The sequence below is a fragment of the Euleptes europaea genome, chromosome 8 (genome assembly GCF_029931775.1).
Source record: "Euleptes europaea isolate rEulEur1 chromosome 8, rEulEur1.hap1, whole genome shotgun sequence".
NCBI classification, from domain to species: domain Eukaryota; kingdom Metazoa; phylum Chordata; class Lepidosauria; order Squamata; family Sphaerodactylidae; genus Euleptes; species Euleptes europaea.
Genome location: NC_079319.1, coordinates 19146947 through 19169726, shown reverse-complemented (window position 1 = coordinate 19169726; position 22780 = coordinate 19146947). Strand labels below are relative to the sequence as shown.

Genomic DNA, 22780 nt, shown 5'->3' with positions numbered 1-22780 from the left:
GTGATTTGGTCCTAACCAGAACTGAAAACGGTTTCTGCACTCCAAAGCTGGGGCAAAATCGTTTCTTATAAAGAAAATATATTTGCTATTTACATATGATTTCAAAGACATCTTCTGCTGTTTTAATAAGAGACACAGAATCCATGTAGTAAATACGTAAAATCACTCACCTTGATACACAATATGAAACCCCTGTTTGTTCTGAGAATAGTCACTATGAAAATATAAATTAGTCTCGTGGGTTGTACTAAAAAGTGAAGCTGGCAACTGGGGTCCACTGAGTCTCCCGATAACGGTACTAGTATCTGTTGATCCACTCCTGACTTCCAAATAGTCATGTATTGTCTCCGTTGAGAAATTTACAAACTGCAAGTGCACACCTGGAAAACATTATTTGTTATCTAAGAAAGTATGATACATTATACCAATGTGTTTTTTTCCATACTGATAATTTTTTTTTTATTAAAACACTTTACCCCACCTTTCCTGGTGCTTCAAGGCGGCTTACAGTAGTCATTTAAAAACATTTCCAATTAAAACCAAAATAGAATAACAGCCTCCCAATCCTTCCCCCCCTTAAAAAAATGACTGCCATTTGAAAACCATCAAAAGCCCAGGCAAACAAACAATCCTTGCAGTGCCTCCTAAAGATGTCCAAGGAGCAAGTTCCCCTCACCTCCTCAGGGAGGCCATTCTACAGAGAAGGAATACCATAATATGTAACATAATACCATAATATATAAATATGTAAACACTGGGGGGAAATACTGCATATGAAGATGCCATACTACTGGATCAACATAGAGCCCTATTCTGTTTCTTAGTACATGGCCATATTTTACTCTGCCATTTTCCAAACCATTTTCAACCAACCACTGGTGAGGTCTGGGCATCTGTGACGGAATCACTGGGCCACTTGCATGAAAGCCCATGTAAAGAAAATGACAAGCTGTGTCCATTCAACCCGCTTGTCCCCCACCTGGAAACAGCCAAGCGTAACTGTCCTAGGACTGCCTTGGAAACGAAAGCATCATCTTAATTGCTTTGCAAATCTTTAAAGCAATATCCAAGCACCGCAGATGTCTTAGACACAATCTTGTTGGATGTCGGTTTTTCCTTTCCCCTGTGTTATTTCGCCTGTATAAAAATCATATTCTATGACAGTAGGAGGGAAAAGCCTTCATGTTGCCGTTCTCTCTTGCACTGGGGCAAGCTTATAAATCTAATGAGAGTGACCTACTCACAGTGTTGCTGGGAGGACAAAATGGTGGAGGGAGAACCATGTATAAGCTCCTTGGAGGAAGGGCACGATAAAAATGTGATAAATAAATGAAGGAATGGATTAAAATGAATTGATTTGGAAGCATGTTAACTTTTGGAAAGACAAGGAGTCCTATACAGAGATAAAAGTAATGAATATTTAATTTATATCTACAGTATAAAAGATAGTTTGGAAGATTTATTCCCTGCATGTCACACTAAAAATTAAGCAATCTCTATTTATTAGATATAGTCTTCAGAAAGGTGGGTGAACTATGGCAAACTACTGAGAACAATGGAACATATACTTTACGACAGGGCCAATGTGGGCCTTCTCCCCCCAGTGCCATCCAGCTGGCCAGCAGGGGTCTTACCAGGCTTAAAATGGGGCCCTGGCGGCACGATGACATCACTTCTGGAAGTGATGTCATCACATCAGCAATGTTGACGGAGATGCTTGGTATTTGGGCTCTATTATATATCCTAGCTCTATTATTACAGCCTCTACCATAGAGGTTTTGCCCAAATACCAGAATGTAAGTCCCTCCCACCCACCGCTGGTTGCCAGGGAGACCTGGCAACTCTACCTTAAGAGCATTAACAGGATAAAATAGGGAAGAGAGGAAAACAACGTATGCTGCTTTGAGTCCCCACTGGGGAGAAAGATGGGGGACAAGTGAAGCAAATAAACAAATGACAAGAAGTGCATTATTTTCATATCAGATTTTCTCTGGTGTGTGACTACTATTCAGCAGGATGCTCTTGTTGTAAGATAATGGCCCAATCCAGCAAACTATGTGCCTTCATTCCAGTTGAGAAAAGGAAGCATTAGTACCTCTTTCTCTTTTGTTGATTATCTGCTAAAGCAGAGGAAAGAAGGAGCCAGAGATGTGAAAACTCCAAAGTTGAGAAACTTTGGAAACTGAAAGACAAAGTCTAGTGTTTCATTCAAGGGGTGAGAGTATTTAGACTTCTAGAGACTACCATTTGCTGTTCAGAGATTTGCCAAAATTGTTTAGAGAGAAAAGAGCAAGCATTTATTTGGAAAACGGGCCAAATAAGGTAAAGTAAGGTGACTGGTTTGGGCCTGAAATAATGCAATGCTAACAAAGAATGATAAATCATTATTTTCATTATAAAGATAATTGAGCCATATTGAATGGTTCTGGCAGAGATAAGAATATGGATTTCATACAATATTCAGCAAATGACATCTAATGTCAATTTAATTATTGAGAAGTGAGGAATAATGCTGTAATTATCCAACTGAAATTACTTTTGTGGCCATACAGTACAGATTCTTTCCTATATCCAACAGCAGCCTTGCAAATAATTTTCTGGGTCGCATAAATTGTATCCTAGATGAACATCTATGCTACATATTTAATGTCAAATTAATACTGTTCCTGCTTCCATTTATATACCATGGAACACATCTGAGGGGTGGGGATATGTAATTCTGCATAAACAGATGCACAGATTCTAAGGTGGCCAGTTCTTAACCTTTCATCTGAAATCACCTCTTTTTCACATTTACTCAGTCTACTAGTACGGTCTGTTTTCATTCAGGTGTACAGCCTCTGTATTGTGCATTTTTGCTGTGCTGAAAGCATAATCCATTTTGCATTTCACTCTGTTCCATGCATCATTTTTTTTCTCTAGGAACTGCTGTAGTATAATGCCTAACAGCACAGTTACACCCTTTGTGGCATATAAGTACAGTTGCTTCAGGGCCTACTCCCAGACTGTCTCTAGAAAGGAGAGGCTCAGGTCCTGTAACTATTACTGGAGGAGGAATTAGAGTTACTGGGGCCTAGTTGTGGCCTAGGGTTGCCAGGTCCTACCTCTCCTCCGGCGGGAGACTTCCTCGCAGGACTTCCGGTTGTCAACTGGAAGTGACCTGCAGTGGCGTGTACGCGCGTGCACGTTTGCCCGCCAACCGTCAGCTGGTCGGTGGGCAAAGGGGCAAATTGCCAGGGGTTTGCCCACCACCACCGGGCACCTGGCAACCCTATTGTGGCCTGTTCAGTTTGCTAGCTGTAGTGTTCCAATAAGCCCAGCTCTTGAGATCACTTCTGCTTCAACTACTGAATCCTTCCTTCTCTAGAGATACTACACTTTTCTAAGCTCATCAACTTCAATTGAAGAGTGTTAGGATTGCAGTCATAGAACGGGTTCTGATTGCTCTCTCTCTCTCTCTGCCACAGTTCCTCATTTGCAATACTGTGTATATGCTAGACTCTTAATCCATATATTCTCCAAGGAATTCATGACATGTGTGGACATACACATACATCCTGGCACACATTTTAATCTCAAAGCTCTTCACAATCCGATTTTGTTTTAACCACGCTAAATAATTTGGTGTCATCTGCAAACTTGGCTACTTCACTGTTTAACCCCAACTCCAGGTCATTGATGAACAGGTTGAAAAGCACCGGTCCCAACACAGATCGCTGAGGCACCCCACTGCTCACATCCCGCCATTGGGAGAACTGACAGTTGATTTCTACTCTCTGCTTCCTATTTTTCAGCCAGCTCTCAATCCATAAGAGGACTTGTCCTCTTATCCCGTGACTATGAAGTTTGCTTAGCAGTCTTTGGTGGGGGACTTTGTCAAAAGCTTTTTGGAAATCCAAATACACAATGTCCACAGGCTCATTCCTGTCCTCATGCTTATTGACACTTTAAAAAAACTCTAATAGATTAGTGAGACAGGACCTACCCTTACAGCAGCCATGTTGGGTTTTGCCCAGCAGACCTTGCCCTTCTATATGCTTGACAATTCTATCTTTAATAATGCTCTAAGAATGCTGATTTCCTCACATATGGTTGTCTTGCTCCCCAGCTAAATCATATTGGGGTAAGGTCATCAGAGTACTGACAGCCAGCATTAATTCCCCACAATCCAGAAGTTCTCCCTCCTAATTGCATGACTTCTGTTCCTCAAGAAAAGCATGTAATTGCTTTATATATGATTAAAGTAGACAGGATCTTCTCTGCAAAACTATAGAAGCAAAATGTTATTCTTAAGAAAAAAGACTAGTTAAAGAAAATCAAAGACTATTACTGTAGGTTTAAATTTACAGCTTTTCAAAAATTATAAGATGCATGCAAACTAGAAGATATTTGGAAAGATGTGATTGATATGATTGATATACAATTCTCTTATGGATGTATGTGTATAGATGATATACTGTAATGTATATTTATTTAATATTAATTAAATCATATAAAATAAATATATTAATTTGACTGTAATATGTAAAGATAATGAAATCTGCAAAAAAGCTCAACCATAGTCAAGATAAAGATCCCTAGTCTACTAATTAATCAAAAGGAAAAGGAGGAAAAAGAACACAAAACCACCTGGATAAAAACAAAATATGCTCCAGAAGGGATGAAGTGCTAAGACCAGCAATGGAAAAGAGTGGGACGGAAATCAATCGGCTTACATCTCTGAGACCTTAGAGAATCATATAGGAGAGACTGGGGAGGGAGGTTCCAAATGGTTCTCCCCAAGGTTCCTCTAATTCCACTAATCATTACTCTTTTCATTCTCAAATATATAATTTTTATTTATTTATGTACTTTTGATTGTCCTTTAGGATGTTTTATCAGTCATTTTTTGTATGAAAGGACCTGTTATAATGTAAGGTTGCTGGGCCCATCATGGCAACCAGAGGGAGATGGGGGGGGGGGGACAGAGACATGGGGGCATCCATCAGTGATGGTGTGATGTCACTTCTGGGCAAAACTGCGGAAAACTTAATGGTTTTACTATAGAGTTTCTAGTGATTCCTAGAGAGGTGTGACATCACTTCTGGGTTTTCTCCAAAAGTGAAATCATGCCTTTACCCTAGCAGCCATTTAAAAAAAAAAAAATTCTCCCACCACCACTTTAGGTGGAGGCAGGAAACAAGATAAATGGCATTCTTCATCCCTGCCAGGGGACTGTTATCTAAAATCTAATATCACCTTCTTTTTTAAGCTCCCTGGGTATAAAGTGTACAACATCCTCTGTAAAATAGGAATTATTTCACATTTCGCTACCAAATTTGCTAAAAAGTATGTCATGGATCATAGGTTTTTGATGCGCTGCTACCTCAATTTCTAGCTTGCATTACCCTCAAGTTAATACTTGAGTGATGTCATAATTTCCATTCCTTATAGAAATGTCAAATTTTAACATCTTTAAATTTAGATTGAGAGAATGAATGTATGCATTTATTCTATTAATTCAAACCTTCATGAGCACACACTGGAATTCTGACTGAGCATGGTTACCCCCCCCCCCCCACAACTCCATACACTACTCAGGGCTGGGCAGCTTGATATGTGTAGACCATTATGTCTAACAAAGTGCTATAAATTAAAGCAGCCATAAGACCTACAACAAGAATACACTTATATTATTTTGAAGTAGGAATGAAACATACCAAAACCAACAGGCAGCATGATTGTCCATGTGCAGTCCAAACTGCTAGGATAATTTCCAGGAAAGCCTGGGCTAAGAATCACTCCACTGAAGTCTGACATAGAACCACCGCACTGCGCTAAAGAGAAGAGATTAACATAAAGAATAGTTTAAGACATTAAACTGGGGAGGGGGGAACAGTTAAGCTCTCTCCATTAATTTTCTAAATAAGCACCTTTTAAAATAAAAAAGTTGGTTATTATTTTACATTAGGATAATACTTTATTAAGCTAGAATCACCACAATTGAGAAATATAATATAATTTAAAACGTCCTAAGAGATTCGCCCAATAATATATCCTATAATTTAGGTAATTTAGGTAAGGCTGTCGACATCCGTGGGAGAATTCGTAATTATTTGGATCATTTCCTCTAAGTGAACACTGGTTTAGGCTACCCACATTAAATCTTCTGAGTCTTTTTATATATGACTGAGTTATTTTTTAAATTTAAAATCCACCTAAACCACCACCAGCTATGCAATTCAGTGCTCCTAATGGCTTCTAAAGTTGACTTTAAATCAGATAATCATTTTCACATGTTTTTGTTTAGATAATTCAGAATGATTTCTATTGTTAATAGTTACATAGTTTGAGCCTTTCCTTGCTATATATGTTCTCATTCACTCATTATGCCATCAGGGGGGTTTGGTAATGCACTATAAAAAAACTCAAGAAAAGACAGGACTTATAAATAATAATTTTGTGGTACCAGAAAGACTAACGAGTTTTTTTTAATTCTAGTATAATCTCTCACAAAATAGAGCCCACACACATGTGCGCACACATACACATTCACACGTGTACATACAAACATTGTGAAGAAAAGAAGAGGTAAATAACAGTCAGAGGACCATAAAATGCCCAGAGTGAGATGTAATTATCCTTTTATTTTTATTTTTCCCACGGGGCTTTCCTTTCCTTTTATCCCTTAGAAGCTCCTTGATCAATTGATCTTGAGCAGCACATATCTAGGAGGGATATAAGGACTGAAACAAATCTTGCCACTGACAATGTAGCCTTGGGGTCCCTGTCGCTTAGTAAAAAAGGCATTATGTCAGTCACAGAGGCATTGGATTTGTATATTAAAAGGGGGGAAATATAGTGCAATCGAAGTTCCTCGTAAAAGCGGCATTCCAAAAGGGCATGGGCTAATGTGTCAATAGAGCCAGAAGAGCAAGGGCAGATCCTGTCTGAGTATGGTGTATTCAGAATTCTGCCCTGCATTACCACAGAAGGGTTAGCATTCAATCTAGCCAAGCAAAAAGCTCTGCAGAGATGAGGAGTTGAGATGTAATTATGTTGATCATTAGAAATACAGAGGCCATTCAGAAACAACAGTAAGTGGTGATAAATAACACAATTTCTCAAGTTTTGCTAACCTGGCTATCACCTGTAATAGCTAAGGAATCCCAGACTTACAGTACAAACCTAAGTAGTCTTCTTATGCTAATACTCAGAAGGCTGTAAGCCAAACGTTAATCCATTAGTGCCATGTTGGAATCCCCCTTTGAAGTTTTTACCCTAGTAAAATAGCCTCATTCTCCATCAGAAAACTCCTTGTACCATTAAAAAAAAAATCTCTGTTTTACAAAACATGTACCCTGACCTGGATGGCCCAGGCTTGCCCAGTGTTGTCAATCTTGGAAGCTAAGCAGGGTTGACCCTGGTTAATATTTGGATGGGAGACCACAAAGGAATTCCAGGGTTGCTATGTAGAGACAGGCAATGGCAAACTATCTCTGAACCTCTCTTGCCTTGAAAACCCTTCAGGGTCGACGTAAGCCTGTTATGACTTGATGACACTTTCCACCACTGCACAAAACAAGTTCCAACTCTTTATGTTTAGTTTTTGGATAGTTTTCAGATTAAATAAATCTTGTATTCCAGAGACATACCTAAACAAATAGGAATAGGGTAATTCCATCTTCTCACAGGTCCAGGCATACAGGTGATATGTGAATGTCCCTATAATGAGATAACATCGTTTACAAATTTAGCAAGTTAACAGTGCAACCCTATCCAGCCAAAATTCATTAGCATAGGGGATGACAACTCATTTTCCCCCTTCATTCTCTATTGAACACAATGGTATTTAGGATAATAACCAAAGCTCTCATGATTTCCCTCACAATGCTATCCTCCCTGTTGATTCCATCATAAGTCCTGTGAAGGCCATCAATCCACCTCCCAGCCTCTGCCAAACAATGTTTGCTACCCAGTAGTTGAATCATTTCACCTAGATCATCTTGCTGTCCCCTATTACCTCACCTGATAGCCATCCATTCTTGTCCTCTTCCTTATGAACATATTATGACCTACCCTGTAACACATCATACTCTGGTTCTTGTGGGTTATCCGGGCTGTGTAACCGTGGTCTTGGTATTTTCTTTCCTGACGTTTCGCCAGCAGCTGTGGCAGGCATCTTCAGAGGAGTAATACTGAAGGACAGTGTCAGTGAAGGACAGAGAGACACTGTCCTTCAGTGTTACTCCTCTGAAGATGCCTGCCACAGCTGCTGGCGAAACGTCAGGAAAGAAAATACCAAGACCACGGTTACACAGCCCGGATAACCCACAAGAACCAATGAACTCTGACCGTGAAAGCCTTCGACAACATCATACTCTGTTCATCAAAAATGCAAACTGACCAATAGGAAGCGAAATCATGCACTTTTGGACCAATACTGTCACAAATCACAGTTCTGCAGGGCTCTTCCAGGTGCATAAAACAGGCATCTCCAGCCCGTCATCTTTGTAGTTGGTTCCCTTCCAGAACCTTCCAGCACTGCAAGCACAACATCACCAAACCCCTCCTCTTCTAGACCATCAGAGTATATTTTTCTTGCCCCTATTTACTTTCCATCCTGAAATTAACATTCCTTGTCAACCTACCCACTCCCCATTTCATAACTCTTCCATTTCTTAGCCAGTCAGTCCAGCCAATCTTCCCTGTTGTATTCTCCGCCTGGTTAAGGACTCCTTCCTTCATACCCCAAATTCTTTTCCTGCTTGTCCCACCACTCCTTCCAGTCCCTTTGGGGCAACCTTACACCTATCTCTTTTCTCTGGGTTGGTTTGCACTGGACTAGCCATCAGAGGAAAAACACAATTTGCAACGTAAGAACTGGGCATTTTGCTAAGAGTAGTGCAAGTGCACACTAGGATTGTGAAAACATGAATGGTTTCATTGGATTATCATGCTTAAACTGTCATGGTAGCATTGCAAAAGAATAATCCAGCCTGCTTATCTTGTGTCTGCATCTCAATTCCCCCTTTTCCATTGTTTTTTCTTGGATAGGACGATAACTTTACTTGCTGGTAAAGTGCTTGTCTCCGTTCCATGTTTCTTTTCTCATGCATTTATCGTGCCAATCTGGGATCTGGGTATACAGCAAGATACCACCTATTTTGGCCCGCAACTCATGTTCTCAGTTTTCACGTGTAAAAGATGCTCTTCACACAGCAGGCCTGACATGGCGGGGTGGGGGGGAGGAGAGGGAGAGTGGACTAAAATGTTCAGTCATCACTGTAATCCTTGTCACGCCACTCCCATCTTTTCTCTATTACTCATTACTGTTTCATCTCCCTCCCTCTCTTTCACTGGTTTTCTGCCATTAAAGTTTTGACTATAACCTTCTTGAGATCACGGACCTTCACATCAATAAAACTGATTCCAAAAATATCTGTTATGGAGACAATTTTTAAAAAAGTTGACCACTTCTGTCTCTCAAGGCGTTCTCATATGGAGGCAATTAGTAGCAGAAAAGATGAAAGGAAGGAAAGAAGAGCTTTGGCTCTTTCCTGACAGTTGCTTTTCCCATGAAATTTATCCTTGCTTCCTTACAGAAGCATAGTTGCTTTTATCGTTTCTATTTTTTTTTATCTCAGCCTTCTTCTTCTGAGTTTAGGGTGACACATATAACATTCCACTTTCCACTTTCCACTCACAACAGCCCTATGAGATAGGTTAGGCTGTGAGAAAAAAAAAAACCAAGGATCATGGCTAAGTGAAGATTCGAGCCTTGATCTCCGGTCCTAGACACACATTTCAACCAGTATGCCACACCGGTTTCATCTCCATGGGTTCAGATTCATGTCTGCAAGATAAGCATGAGTCCTGCATACCACAAAGAAGGAGGGTAAAGCAGATGGGTGAGCATTTCAAAATAAAAATATTAGATGAAAAGCGGTGGTTCCTTTCCTTTCTAGCCCTTTTTGATTCAAATCACTCCCTCCCCAGAGTGCTTTGCAAGGGAAATGGGTCCATCAGGAATGTAACAGATGCTGCTGCAGTGTAATGTGTAGTTTGCCCCTTAACTGCTGTTTACAAATCCCATACCTATAAATCTGCTTGTACAAAATAATTATATCAGAGAAAGAACATACTTTATTGTCACTTTTTTCTGCTTTCTTTTCTTCCTCTTGTTAATCAAGGTCTGGAAATAGTTCCCAGCTGGTAATTAAAATCTATTAAATAAAATTAGTGCTTCCTTACATTGGGTGTGAGATTCTAACATGCTATGTTTGCAAAGAGGTAAGTTCACTCAAAAACACAACCAGCCAACATTACCAATGTCTTTCTACTTGGGTTGCCAACTCCGGGTTGGGAATTTCAAGATTTAGGGGTGGAATCTAGAGAGGGTGGAGTTTGGGGAGGGACCTTGGAGAATAAAATACTATAGAGTTCACCTGCCAAACCAGCCATTTTCTCCAGGCCGACCAGGCATTTTCTCCATCCTTTGGAGATCGGTTATAATTTTAAGAGATCTCCAAGCCTCATTTGGAGATTGGCAACCCTACTTTCTGCTTTTTTTGAAAAAAAAGACAATTAGATTAAATCATTTTAAAAACCACAATGCTTTAGATTTTACAATGTTATGTGTTTTGTCACATCGTAACGACAACATTTGACAGTTTTATTGATTAAAACCTACCTGAAGAGAATATCCTTGATCACACTGGAAGGAAACCACATCTCCAACCATGTACCTGTCTCCTATTTTAATACCACTGTTTGGGATCTGTGGTTCAGGGCAAGAGTCCAAACCTATAGCTGTGAAAAATTAAAAAAAAAACTTAACAATGACAAAATACATTTCCTCCATTATTAGTCAAAGATTCACACATGAAGAGCATTGGTATTAAAGTTTCCTTTAAAGTATGAATGCTTATTGATTGAGACTGATAACAGATGAACTGAAGCTAGAAAGCAATTATTTCCGTCTTTCTTCCTTCTTGTAACCTGTTTCACACCAAGTGTCCAAAGCAATCTCCAACTGTTGCAGTGCATTTTAGGAACTCTTTCAGGGCATACACAGCTTAATCTAGATGCCACCTAGATGTAGTGCATCCCACAACTAGCCTCATGTGAAATAAAGCTGGAATTCAGAACACAACCAATACTTTTCTGCAGCTGAGAATCCAAGACAAATAGGTGAGTAGGGAACGCTATTATCCAAAGTATAATCTACTCATTAAGAAGGAGCTTCATACTCAGCAGGTCATTGGTCCATCTAGTTCAGTATAGCCTATGCTGAGTAGCTTTAAGGGCGAAAGGAAGGTGCTGTGCCGGCATTCCCCCCCCCACACACACACACACATTGGCAACCGGGCTACTTACGACGGTGTTAGTGGCCCCAGCACCGGTGTGGAGGCCTGGACGCTGGGCGCCAGGCGCCATTGCGGTAACACCACCCAGGAAAGCCCAAGCATCCCACCGGGGTAAAGGCCTGTGCCGGCGTTCTGGGGGGCATTCCAGAATCCTGGGGTATTCCGGGGGAGGACCTGCTGTTAGGCAGTCTCCTGTACCCATTCGCCCCGGGTATGCCAGCAGCAAGAAGAGCGAGGCTGTGCCTGCTTTTTAGCAGGTGCAGCCTCGCTTTTCTCTATGGGGTGAAAAGCCCCATTTAAAAAGCCTTTAAAAGGCAGCGGCGCCTCCTCCTCGCTGTCTCCAAACGCCAAAATATCAGGAATGCACCGTGAGTCACATAAACGTTTTTCCCAACACTTACTATATAAGATCTTAGGGATTGAACCTGGGACCTTCTCCATGAAATGAGACTGGTGGATGTCAACGATGGAAACTCTGGTAAAGGCCATAGAGTTTTCAGCAAAGGCCATAGAGTTTCCATGTTCTTCAGAAGTGACATAACTTGGTCACCACCAGCCCTTTTTGACATTTTCTTATTTTCTCCTGCCAGCCACAACCCTAAGTGGTCTACCATTGAATAACTCTCAATAATAATAGTAATTTTCTATGGAACCACTGCTCTCTCTAAAGATTATAGATTTAAGAAGGGAAAACAAAATCCTAGATATTTTTTTTTTCAAAGGCAAAAAAATATGTGGGGGGAAAATCTCAAACAGTATTTTGCAGCATATCCAAAAACTGCCTGTAGGATGCATGGAAAGGAAAAAACTCCTTTACAGCATACAACACTCAGAAACAGAATTAAATACAATTTTAATACAGTCGTCATAAAAATAAAGAACTCGAGTGTTTAAAGTTTAACATGATGTTTAAATATTCAACACAGAAGACGACTTCTGGCTGTTAGTTCCAGCATTAATATAGGCTTAAACTAGGTAGGCACACTTAACAAAAGGGTTCCCATGTTGCCCATGTCAGAAAAGCTTATATGAAAAGCACCACATGGCCAAGTCAGAGATCCCAATTAAAAATAAAAGGGCATTTTTGAACACAGCTCAGACAGCGAAAGTTACTTACAACTATTTGTAATTCTACAATTCTGAACGAGGCGAGTAGCTTAAAGGTTCTTTTTAACTATTTATCTTAATGGCATTTTGGAAAGTTAACAGAGTTATTGATAAAACCCTAAACAACCAAGAATCACATTCTATAGCAATCACTTAATAAAATCCTAGTTTAGATCTATTTGGCTTAATTGCAGCTTCATTTGTGTTCCTAGCCCAGTGTTTCCAGTAGGATCAGTTCTGAAGGAACCAAGAGGATTTGTGGTACACTGCTAATTACTTAATCAGTAGAACTGGTTTTCTGTTGATTTCACACACAAATCTACTCCCGTGCTCACCAAGTAAGTGAAACAAAACTCCAAGGCATCACACACTTGCATAAAGCTCGCTCAATACAGTAGAGAGGATTGAGGTTGTATCCTGGATCTGATTCACTTTGGTTCTCTAGATGCTGCCTCATGACCTCCTGATCATCTCAAATGGCTTCTCGTAATCAGTTCTGGAAGAGGACAGAGCCAGAACATACCACCAGTGGTGTGGGAGGGAGGGGAGACTGAGAGTAAAAACGGCTGTGAGAAGCACTGTTGGGGCACAGCAGGATACAGGGAGAGGTAGTTCTTGAGATATGCTGGCCCCGATCACGAAGGTCATTAAAGATAAGAACTAGCCCTTGGCTTCCTATTTACTCAGAAGTAAATAGGAAGCCAGATCAACTTCTGGCTTGGTGTTACATGTTGACAGTAGCTATATACTCTAAGTAGCTGGAACAGCCACAATCTGCACACATAACAGTGGGGCATTTTTATAATAATGCCATCTCAGGCCATAAATTGGCTTGTAACAGATGTCAGCAACAATTCAAGCCAGAAAGGAGACAGAATGTTGAATCATGAATCACACGTCGATTAAGGGGAGGGGTGACTTCCAGATGCAGCCAGGAACAATGACCTACACTTGTAGAATGCAAACGCGTAGGGACCATGCTGGGGCCATTACAGCCACTTCCACGGCAACTGTAAGTGGATCATCCAAAACCAGAAGTGTCATCTTCAGATGTCAGCCAAGACATGCAGGGGGTAGGTAGGGAGCAGCCAGAGAGCCAAGTGGACTGCTGGGCTCTGGCGATCAAGAGGCAGGAACCTCACATGAATACATGAAGCCACCTTATACTGAACCAGTCCCTTTGTCCACCAAAGCCAGTACTGTCTACTCAGACTGGCAGCGGATCTCCAGGGTCTCAGGCGAGGTCTTTCACAGCACCTTCTTGCCTAGTCCCTTTAACTGGAGATGCCAGGGATTGAACCTAGGACCTTCTGCATGCCAAGCAGATGTTTTGCCACTGAACCACGGCCCCTCCAGATCTCCACCACTGCTGCAGAGAAGTGGAAGGCAGTAAGCAGTGGAAGGGCCCAGTTCTACAGATGTCCAAGAAATATGCAAACCATTCTCAGGAATCTGAAATGACACTCCAGGGGAAAGGTGTGAAGTAAAGCCATTTCTTTCAGGACATTATACTCATCCTTGGCAGATGATGAGGTAAATCTGAGCCCCCTTGGGCACCTGGCAGCCTTGATACACAGGCTCAGGATTAGTTATGTGAACGGTGACAGCAAGTTTTATTTACTAGTATGGAATGTTTTGAACCATAGCTGGAGATCTTTGTTAAACATTATAGAATCTGACAATGCCTGTCTGGCTACTATGGTTTATAGTGACAGCAAATTTATTGAGTTTTAACTATTACCTTTTTAGTTGAACAAGTCATTTCATATGTATTGCCTATTTATTCGACAGGTTTCACCTCTGAGCTACAAAGCTCCACAGTGAGTACAGAGACATCTGACTCAGGCTTGTTAGTATGAATCAACAACCTCTATCTACAAAGTCACAACACTTTCAGTCATATCTCTTGGGTAATCCATAAGTCATTGGGTTTTCAGAGGCCTCTGAATTCCCTGTCTCTGCATATCAAACATTACTCTCTTATTTTGCATGGTCGTTTCACCCATGGCGAAAGAGAATGGGCAAGCCTAACGCCCTTGGTTTTAACAAGTATTTTCCTTTTTTTCCCCTTTCAAGTAACCTCTGCCTCTGAACATAGCTCTGCATTTCACAAAGGCAGCCATTTATTTACTTGAAATATCTGCATGCTGATTTCTCCACTCTCAAATCAGATCGCACATAAGCATAATAAAATATCACACATTTTAAAAGCCACAATAAAACACAAAACACAAAAAACAAGCAACTCATCCAACTCAGCAGCGATCAAATTACGTCTCAGCTGCCTAGAAATGGGGTACGCAAGGAATGGCCTTCCAGAACAAGTAGCCATTGTTCATTCTTTTTTTTTTTTCTTTAAAAATATTGGTACCCTGTCTTTGACTACATGGCCCTGAAGGTAGCTTAGACCTCATCACTTAAAGCATAACATAATCAAGGCAACAAAAATACATTTTTAAAAAATAGGCTACAGTAAGCAGCTAGAGAAAAATACAGCCTAAGAACAAATAGGTTCCAGTAAAGTCAGGCATTTTTCACTTGATGTCTTCATGTTAGCAAAAGTAGCGACCTGACAGATTGATTATGGAGAGGGGTCCAATGCACAGGCTGCCACCACAGATCTAGAAACTCTAGCTGGTACAAAATGCCGCAGCGAGAGTCTTGATGGGCAGCAAGGGCTGACACCACAGAGAAGGCCCCCCACCCTAGCATGTATCTCTGAAATGGACACCTAGGTCGGGGCATCGCTTCTGGATAAAACTACTGCTCGCATTTGGGATTTGTATGAATTGCATTTTTACCCTTGCCTCTTTTCTTGCTGTTCTGTGTCCCCTTTGCAGCCAATATAAATGATCTTATGACTTTAGGATTTGACTTTTTCCTAATATCACTCCAAAGCCACAAAGACATGTGATCCTAAGACCAGGCATTGGGGACACATTTATAGAGACATCTAAAAATGTCTTCTCTCTTGCTTCCTGGTAACATCACCTATCATATCCTTGGAATCGCTTCTTCAAGAATATGGGGATTATTTACTCCATTTTGTTTGGATGCTCTCTTTCCCACTTGCCTACAGCTTCTACACAGTGCCTTAAAACTGAGACAGCTACTACTGAATGCTTAATTATATATTTGAGGGTAGGTGCCACCAGCATATTGATGAATGTCAATCCCATTGCCTTCAGTGAGCTTTCCCAAAAAGTTTTATACAGAAATTAAGCTGCATTGGTGAGGCCTGTGAAACTGTGATGCTGAGCTAGTATCGGCAATGAACAACTTTGTAGGCAGACAGAAATAATACATTTGAACTGCTGGAGGGGTATCCTAGACATCCTGAGCAGTCATTTAAGAGACTTTATGTGGCTGGGAGAGCATTATTCCACTGAGAGGTCGAATAGGACTAACAAGGAGGTATTCTTTCAACCTTACCATGAAGTTCATCCACTAGAGCTACCAAGGAAGTCACAATTCCATGTAATTGGCTGATCCAAGATGAAAAGGCCCAAGGGAGGATGTTTCATCTAAGGATTACTAGAATGTCTCCACTAACACATGATTAATTAACTCCCCTGAGATACTGGATACTGGTCTAAAATGGACTTTTAGGAGTTACTTGATCACTGCTTTCTTCAATGCAAATGGGACCTCACCTTCTCCTAGGGGTGCCAACCTCCAGGTACTAGCTGGAGATCTCCTGCTATTACAACTGATCTCCAGCCAATAGAGATCAGTTCACCTGGAGAAAATAGCCGCTTTGGCAATTGGTCTCTATGGCATTGAAGTCCCTCCCCTCCCCAAACCCTGCCTTCCTCAGGCTCCGCACCAAAAACTTCCTGCCAGTGGTGAAGAGGGACCTGGCAACCCTACTTTCCTCCAATGAAGCACTGATAACACTGTCTAGTGGAAAAGAAAACACCCTAGATGGCCTTCAGCAGCCTTTTTGGGGACATATCTAACCTGTATACAGCAGGCTTCAAAACAACAGATACTCTATCCACATCCTCAAGGGAAACACAGCTGAACTGATCTAAACAACTGATCTAAACATGTTTGTTTCTGATTGTCCTATGCAGTAACTGTAACACAGGGTGGATTAGATCTGAGGGATATTATTAGCAACGAAGCACATAAAATATTACAGTCACACAGAAAAAGTCACAGTGATTTGTAGATCTTTCACTTTTTGCCAGTATGTCTTTAGGGCATAATTGGTTACATAGAATCCAGAATACTTTAGGTTGCTGTAGATCATGTGTACCCCAGGTATTCTGGAGTTACACAATTGTTTCTTATACTGTAGTACATATGAAAAGAATAAGTGACACATGTGCCTGAAAATACCTATGAACAGGCACTAGGGAGTTGTGAGATGGACTGCCGCTCTATGCAGCGTGTCCACAGATATTTAAGGATGTGCACTGGATAGGGTTGCCAACTCCAGATTGGGAAATACCTGGAGATTTTGGGGGCGGAGCCTGAAGAGGGCAGGCTTTGGAGAAGAAAAAGACTTCAATGACAGAGACCAATTGCCAAAGCAGCCATTTTCTCCAGGGGAACTGATCTCTATGGGCTGGAGATCAGTTGTAATAGCAGGAGATCTTCTGCCACCATCTGGAAGTTGGCAGCTCTAGCACTGGTCATTCAAAAAATATTGATGTGGCTTCAGTGTCCTTGTGCCAAATGGGATTGCCAGATAAAATGTAGAAGAACTAAGATTTGCCCCTTGAGCGGAAAACAAATCAGAAGCAAGTTAAAGAGCTGCCATCCCAGGATAACTTATCTATAAACAAACCATTAATAATGTCAACACATTTCCACACAATGATATCTTGTAAAAGTTGTCATAAAATTTAATGATCGCAGAGAAGCCTAAGCTTCTTGGAACAGAAACAAGATGCCAGGAAGTTGTGGAGAAGGAAGGACGAAAGATAGGTCAGGGGGACCCCAGATCTTGAGACAAGTAATAGGGAAATGAGACCTCCCCCCCAACTCCTAACTGGGAGTACGAAGAAACAGAATGACATTTGTCAGAGGGGTAAAAAAAGGATTTTCTTTGATCATAGATCAGAAGAGAGGCTTCTTCACCCTAAACCCTATCAATGTTATAGGTCAAATATCTCAATGACACACAAACACAAGGCTGCCTTATATACTAGCCCTGTTCACAAGTTACTGTGATTGCACGACAATCCATGTACAGCATACACTTGATTTTTCTTGACGCACATGATGAGTAATTTCCATGTTACATTCAAAACATGTGCAGCAGAATGTGTGATTTAAAGCCCTGATTTATCCAGGTACTGTCTCATGGTTTCATTTGCAAAGTGAACGGGTGTTGGCCATTCAGAATATGTGTGTTCACTGTAACTTGTGAACAGGGTTACTGAGTTAGACCATTGGTCTATCAATTCAGTGTACTCTGATTGGCAGCAAATTTCCAGTCATTGCATCAACTATTATCTGCTCTTTTTAACCGAGGATGCCACACAAAATGGGTACTCTGAGCAGGGCCGTAACTAAGGGGGGAGGCAAGGAGGGAAGCCACCGCCCCTGTGGCAGGCAGAGAGGGCGGCAGAACTGCCTGGGGCTGGGTAGGAGAGGCAGTTCTGCCGCCTTCTCTGTAAGGTTGCCAACTTCCAGGTAGTAGCTGGAGATCGTCTGCTATTACAACTGATCTCCAGCCAATAGAGATCAGTTCCCCTGGAGAAAATGGCCACTCTGCCAATTGGATTCTATGGCCCTCCCCTCTCCAAACCCCGCCCTCCTCAGGCTCCACCCCCCAAACCTCCTACCGGTGGCAAAGAGGGACCTGGCAACCCTACTTCTCTGCCTGCCACAGAGGCAGAGGCTTCCCTTCTCGGCCCCCCACCCTAACTATGACCCTGACTCTGAGCTACAGAGTCAGAATAAAGTATTTTCAACTAGAGAGCTGAACTGTTGCTGAACACAAGAAGAAGAGTTGGTTTTTATATGCTGACTTTTTCTACCACTTAAGGCAGAATCAAACCGGCTTACAATCACCTTCCCTTCCCCTCCCCACAACAGACACCGTGTGAGGTAGGTGGGGCTGAGAGAGCTCTAACAGAGCTATGAATAGCCCAAGATAACCCAGCTGGCTTCATGTGTAGGAGTCTAGGAGGCTTCATGATAACCATCTTCAAGTACTTCAAGGGCTGTCATATAGAGGGTGCTAAGTTCTTTTCTGTTGCCCCAAAAGGTCGGACCAGAACCAACGGGTTGAAATTAAATTTAAAAAGTTTCCATCTAGACATTAGGAAGAATTTTCTAACCATTAGAGCGGTTCCTCAGTGGAACAGGCTTCCTCGGGAGGTGGTAAGCGCTCCTTCTCTGGAGGTTTTTAAGAAGAGGTTGGATGGCCATTTGACAGCAATGCTGATCCTATGATCTTAGGCAGATGATGAGAGGGAGGGCATCTTGGCCATCTTCTGGACATGGAGTGGGGATCACTGGGGGTGTAGGGGGGAGGTGGTTGTGGGTTTCCTGCATTGTGCAGGGGGTTGGACTAGATGACCCTGGTGGTCCCTTCCAACTCTATGATTCTATGAGGGGGGCAACTAATTCAGTTCTCCAGATTAGCATCCACTGCTCATGTGGAGGAGGGGGGAATCAAACATGGTTCTCCAGACTCCACCACTCCAGATCAGACTCCACCACTCAAGATGTTTGTGATTGAAGAAGAACAGTTGGCTTTTATAAGCCGACTTTCTCCACCACTTAAGGAAGAATCAAGCCGGCTTACAATCACCTTCCCTTCCCCTCCACACAACAGACACCCTATGAGATAGGTGGGGCTGAGAGAGCTTTAATAAAGCTGTGACTAGCCCAAGGCCACCCAGCTGGCTTCATGTGTAGGAGTGGGGAAACCAACCCGGTTCACCAGATCAGAGTCCACTGCTCCAAACCTCTGCTCTTAACCACTACACCACACTGGCTGATGTGCAGGCAAAAGTTTAACCTGTCTTCCCGAGAGGGGGGGGAGGGAGGAGAGTTTCGCAAAACACTGACAAATGCTCAGGTTTCTTTTTTTTCTCCCCTCTCCCAATAATTGCTCACAAATACCCTTTTCCATTATTCTATTATTAATGCAGTCAGTTAAAATGAGTAATTGCAAATGAAGCAGGAGGAAGCAGCATCAGGCTACATAATTCTTTAAACAACCACTTACTCCTCAAATTTTGGGGGGTCATTATCTGTATTTTTATGGATGTTCTTGTCAGCCAGTGATTGTTAAAATGACAGATATTAACTGTGTAGTTCTGCAGCAGTTTGTTTTAAAAATTCATATTGGCAGCTCATACCCATTTTAACTGAGAAACAGGCGATCAAAGAGCTGCAAAGGAGCTACAAGGATATTAATATAATTTAGAATCCAATTAATCTCAAAATATGATTGCTACTATTCCAATTAGCCAGCTGTTATGAACTAATTTGTTAAGAATACAAAACTTTTAGGTAGAGGAAAAAGAAATCAATGGGGTTCTCTCCCCCAATTTTTCACTACCAATCTATGAATCAGTGGCTGAACCATCTTATGGTTTATCAGAATGCGAGCAAGATCCTGAAGCAACTCTTCAAAAATCACTTGCTTAAAATCGGCTCTATTAATTAGGAAGATCCTTGAGGTCACGTGATGTGACAATAAAATAATCTGGTTATCATTATCAGTGCCATGACTGCATGCCTCTGAACAGTAGCAGCAGTGGGTCATCTGGCTACCCAGGGAATGACTATTTTCCCATACCTGGATGACAGGCTATTGGTAGATTCTTCACCAGAAACCCTTAGGGAGGGTGTAAGCACTACAATGCATTTACTGGATGCCCTGGGCTTGATCATGAACTTTGAGAAATCTAAACTGCAGCCTGTTCAGGAAATTGTGTTTACTGGAGCCAAATTAGATTCAAGAGTGGATATGCTGTTCCCCCCACTTCAGAGGATCAGAGCCATTCAAACAGAGTTGGAAGGGACCACCAGGGTCATCTACTCCAACCCCCTACACAATGCAGGAAATTAACAACTACCTCCCCCCCACATCCCCAGTGACCCCAACCCTCCCCCCGCCATGCAGGATCCCACAATCAAAGCACTCCCGACAGATGGACATCCAGCCTCTGCTTAAAGACCTCCAAAGAATGGGACTCCACCACCCTCTGAGGCAGTGCATTCCACCATCGAACAGCCCTCATTAGTGGAAGCCTTCATTCGTGTAAGGTTCCAAAAGGCTATAAAGATCCAGAAATTGCTAGGCTTCATGGCCTCCACCACAGCTATGGTTCCCTATGCTAGGTTAAGAATGTGGCTGCTCCAAATGTGGTTCCTGTCCATCTTCAAAATTAACATGGACCTACAATGGAATAGGCTATCAATCTTACATTCTTTTGCATTCTTTACATTGGTGAGCACAAGAGCAAAACTTGTTACAAGAAATCCCATTTGGTGTGTCCACACATGACTGTCAAAGCTTTACAAATGCATACCTGGGGGGCTGGGGAGCTCAACACAAGCATTTCTCTGCTAAAGGGTACTGGTCTGCAGCAGAATCCAAGCTGCATTTAAATTTATTGGAGCTATGCGCTATAAAGCCCGCACTTGTGTCTTTTTCAGATATCATACGGGGCAAAAGTGCACTGATTGCCACAGACAACATGGTAGTGAAGAAGTACGTCACCAAGCAGGGCGGCACAGGCTCCTTGGCCCTGTGCAAGGAGGCCACCACGCTATGGGACTGGGCCATCACTCATCGAGAATACCTGTCAGCTGTTCACGTGGCAGGGATTTCAAATACTGTAGCAGACACATTCAGCAGAGACACTACCATCCGACATGAATGGTCTCTGGGCTGGCAGTACCTATCATCAGTATTTGACCAATGAGGAATGCCGGTGATAGACCTGTTTGCTACTTGAGACAACAAAGAAAAAGAAGAACTAGAAGAAGAGATGGTTTTTATATGCTGACTTTCTCTACCACTTAAGGGAGAATCAAAACTGGCTTACAATCACCTTTCCTTCCCCTCCCCACAGCAGACACCTTGTGAGGTAGGTGGGGCTGAGAGAGCTCTAAGAGCTGTGAATAGCTCAAGGTCATCCAGTTGGCTTCATGTGGAGGAGTGGGGAAACAAATCCAGTTCACCAGATTAGCATCTGCCGCTCATGTGGAGGAGTGGGGAATCAAACCCGGTTCTCCAGATCAGAGTCCACCGCTCCAAACCGCCGTTCTTAACCACTACACCACACTGGCACCATCTTCTGTTCAAGAGCGGCAGCAGACCCTTAGTCTGTGGGAGATGCTTTCCAGATACACTGGGGGTGGGGGTTCATGTATGCTTTTCCTCCCATTCCATTATTGCTGAAGACAGTGGGGAAAAAGGTGTCAGACCATGCCACAGCCATTCTAATAACTCCATTTCATCAAAACCGGCTGTGGTTCCCCATACTTTGGGGATTGGCTCGAGAAATACACATGCTGCTTCCTTTATGTCCAGAACCTTTGTCAGCGGATCTCGTTCTGCACCACGATCAAGAATCATTGCACCTCATGGCCTGGCTGGTCCTGCAGTAGACACTTTTCTGACAGGGTAGTGGATATGTTGGTGGCAGCCAGATAAGCCTCAACTAGAAAAGCATACCATTTTTTAAGATTTGTGGCCTGGTCTGAGTCTAAGGGTCTCAACCCTTTCCCCTGCCCACTATCAGATGACTTCGAATATCTGTTGCATATCGGTCTCACCAACTCATCCATTTAAACACACCTAGCTCCTTTAACAACTTTCCATGATGGTATAGATTCAGTCTCTCTTTTTTTGAGTGCTCCTTGCAATACATTTCTCATAGGGTTCCATAATTTGTTTCCCCACCCCCAATTAAATTCCCAGTACCTCAGTGGCGCCTCTCTTTAGTGTTAAGTTACATAATGGGTAAGTCCGTCAAATCCCTGGCAACCGGATGATTCCCCCCTTTGCCCATTTCCCACCTCAGTCAACGGCTATTCCTGCTGAAATGGTCACATAACATAGGGGAGAGGGAGCGGCCATCCCTCAGTTCTCCTGCTGCCGCCATAGAGAAATTCCAGAACATAGCTCAAGCAGTCCACAGAGGGGATAGGAGGACGGGATGCATGCCTGCAAAGAGGACTACTCGATGAACAATAGTTACAGGTAAGCAACATTGTTTTTCATCATTATGGCCTCTGTGCAGTCCACTCTGGGGGCTGTCATTCCAGTCCCAGAACACTTCTGCTAGTCCCAGGGGCTGTCATTCTTCTCTGGGGCTTTCATTCCAGTTCCAAAACACTTCTGC

General features: G+C 42.3%; 1 protein-coding gene across 1 annotated transcript in view; it reads right to left on the bottom strand.

The window, feature by feature from the left end:
• CSMD3 (CUB and Sushi multiple domains 3) overlaps positions 1–22780 on the bottom strand; it is a 712581-nt gene that overhangs the window by 101823 nt on the left and 587978 nt on the right. The window contains exons 39-42 of the mRNA XM_056854045.1: positions 10673–10791; positions 7635–7704; positions 5700–5816; positions 171–380 (exon numbers count right to left, since the gene is read on the bottom strand). Of these exons, the coding sequence (XP_056710023.1) occupies positions 171–380; positions 5700–5816; positions 7635–7704; positions 10673–10791 (516 nt within the window). The remainder of the gene's footprint in view (positions 1–170; positions 381–5699; positions 5817–7634; positions 7705–10672; positions 10792–22780) is intronic.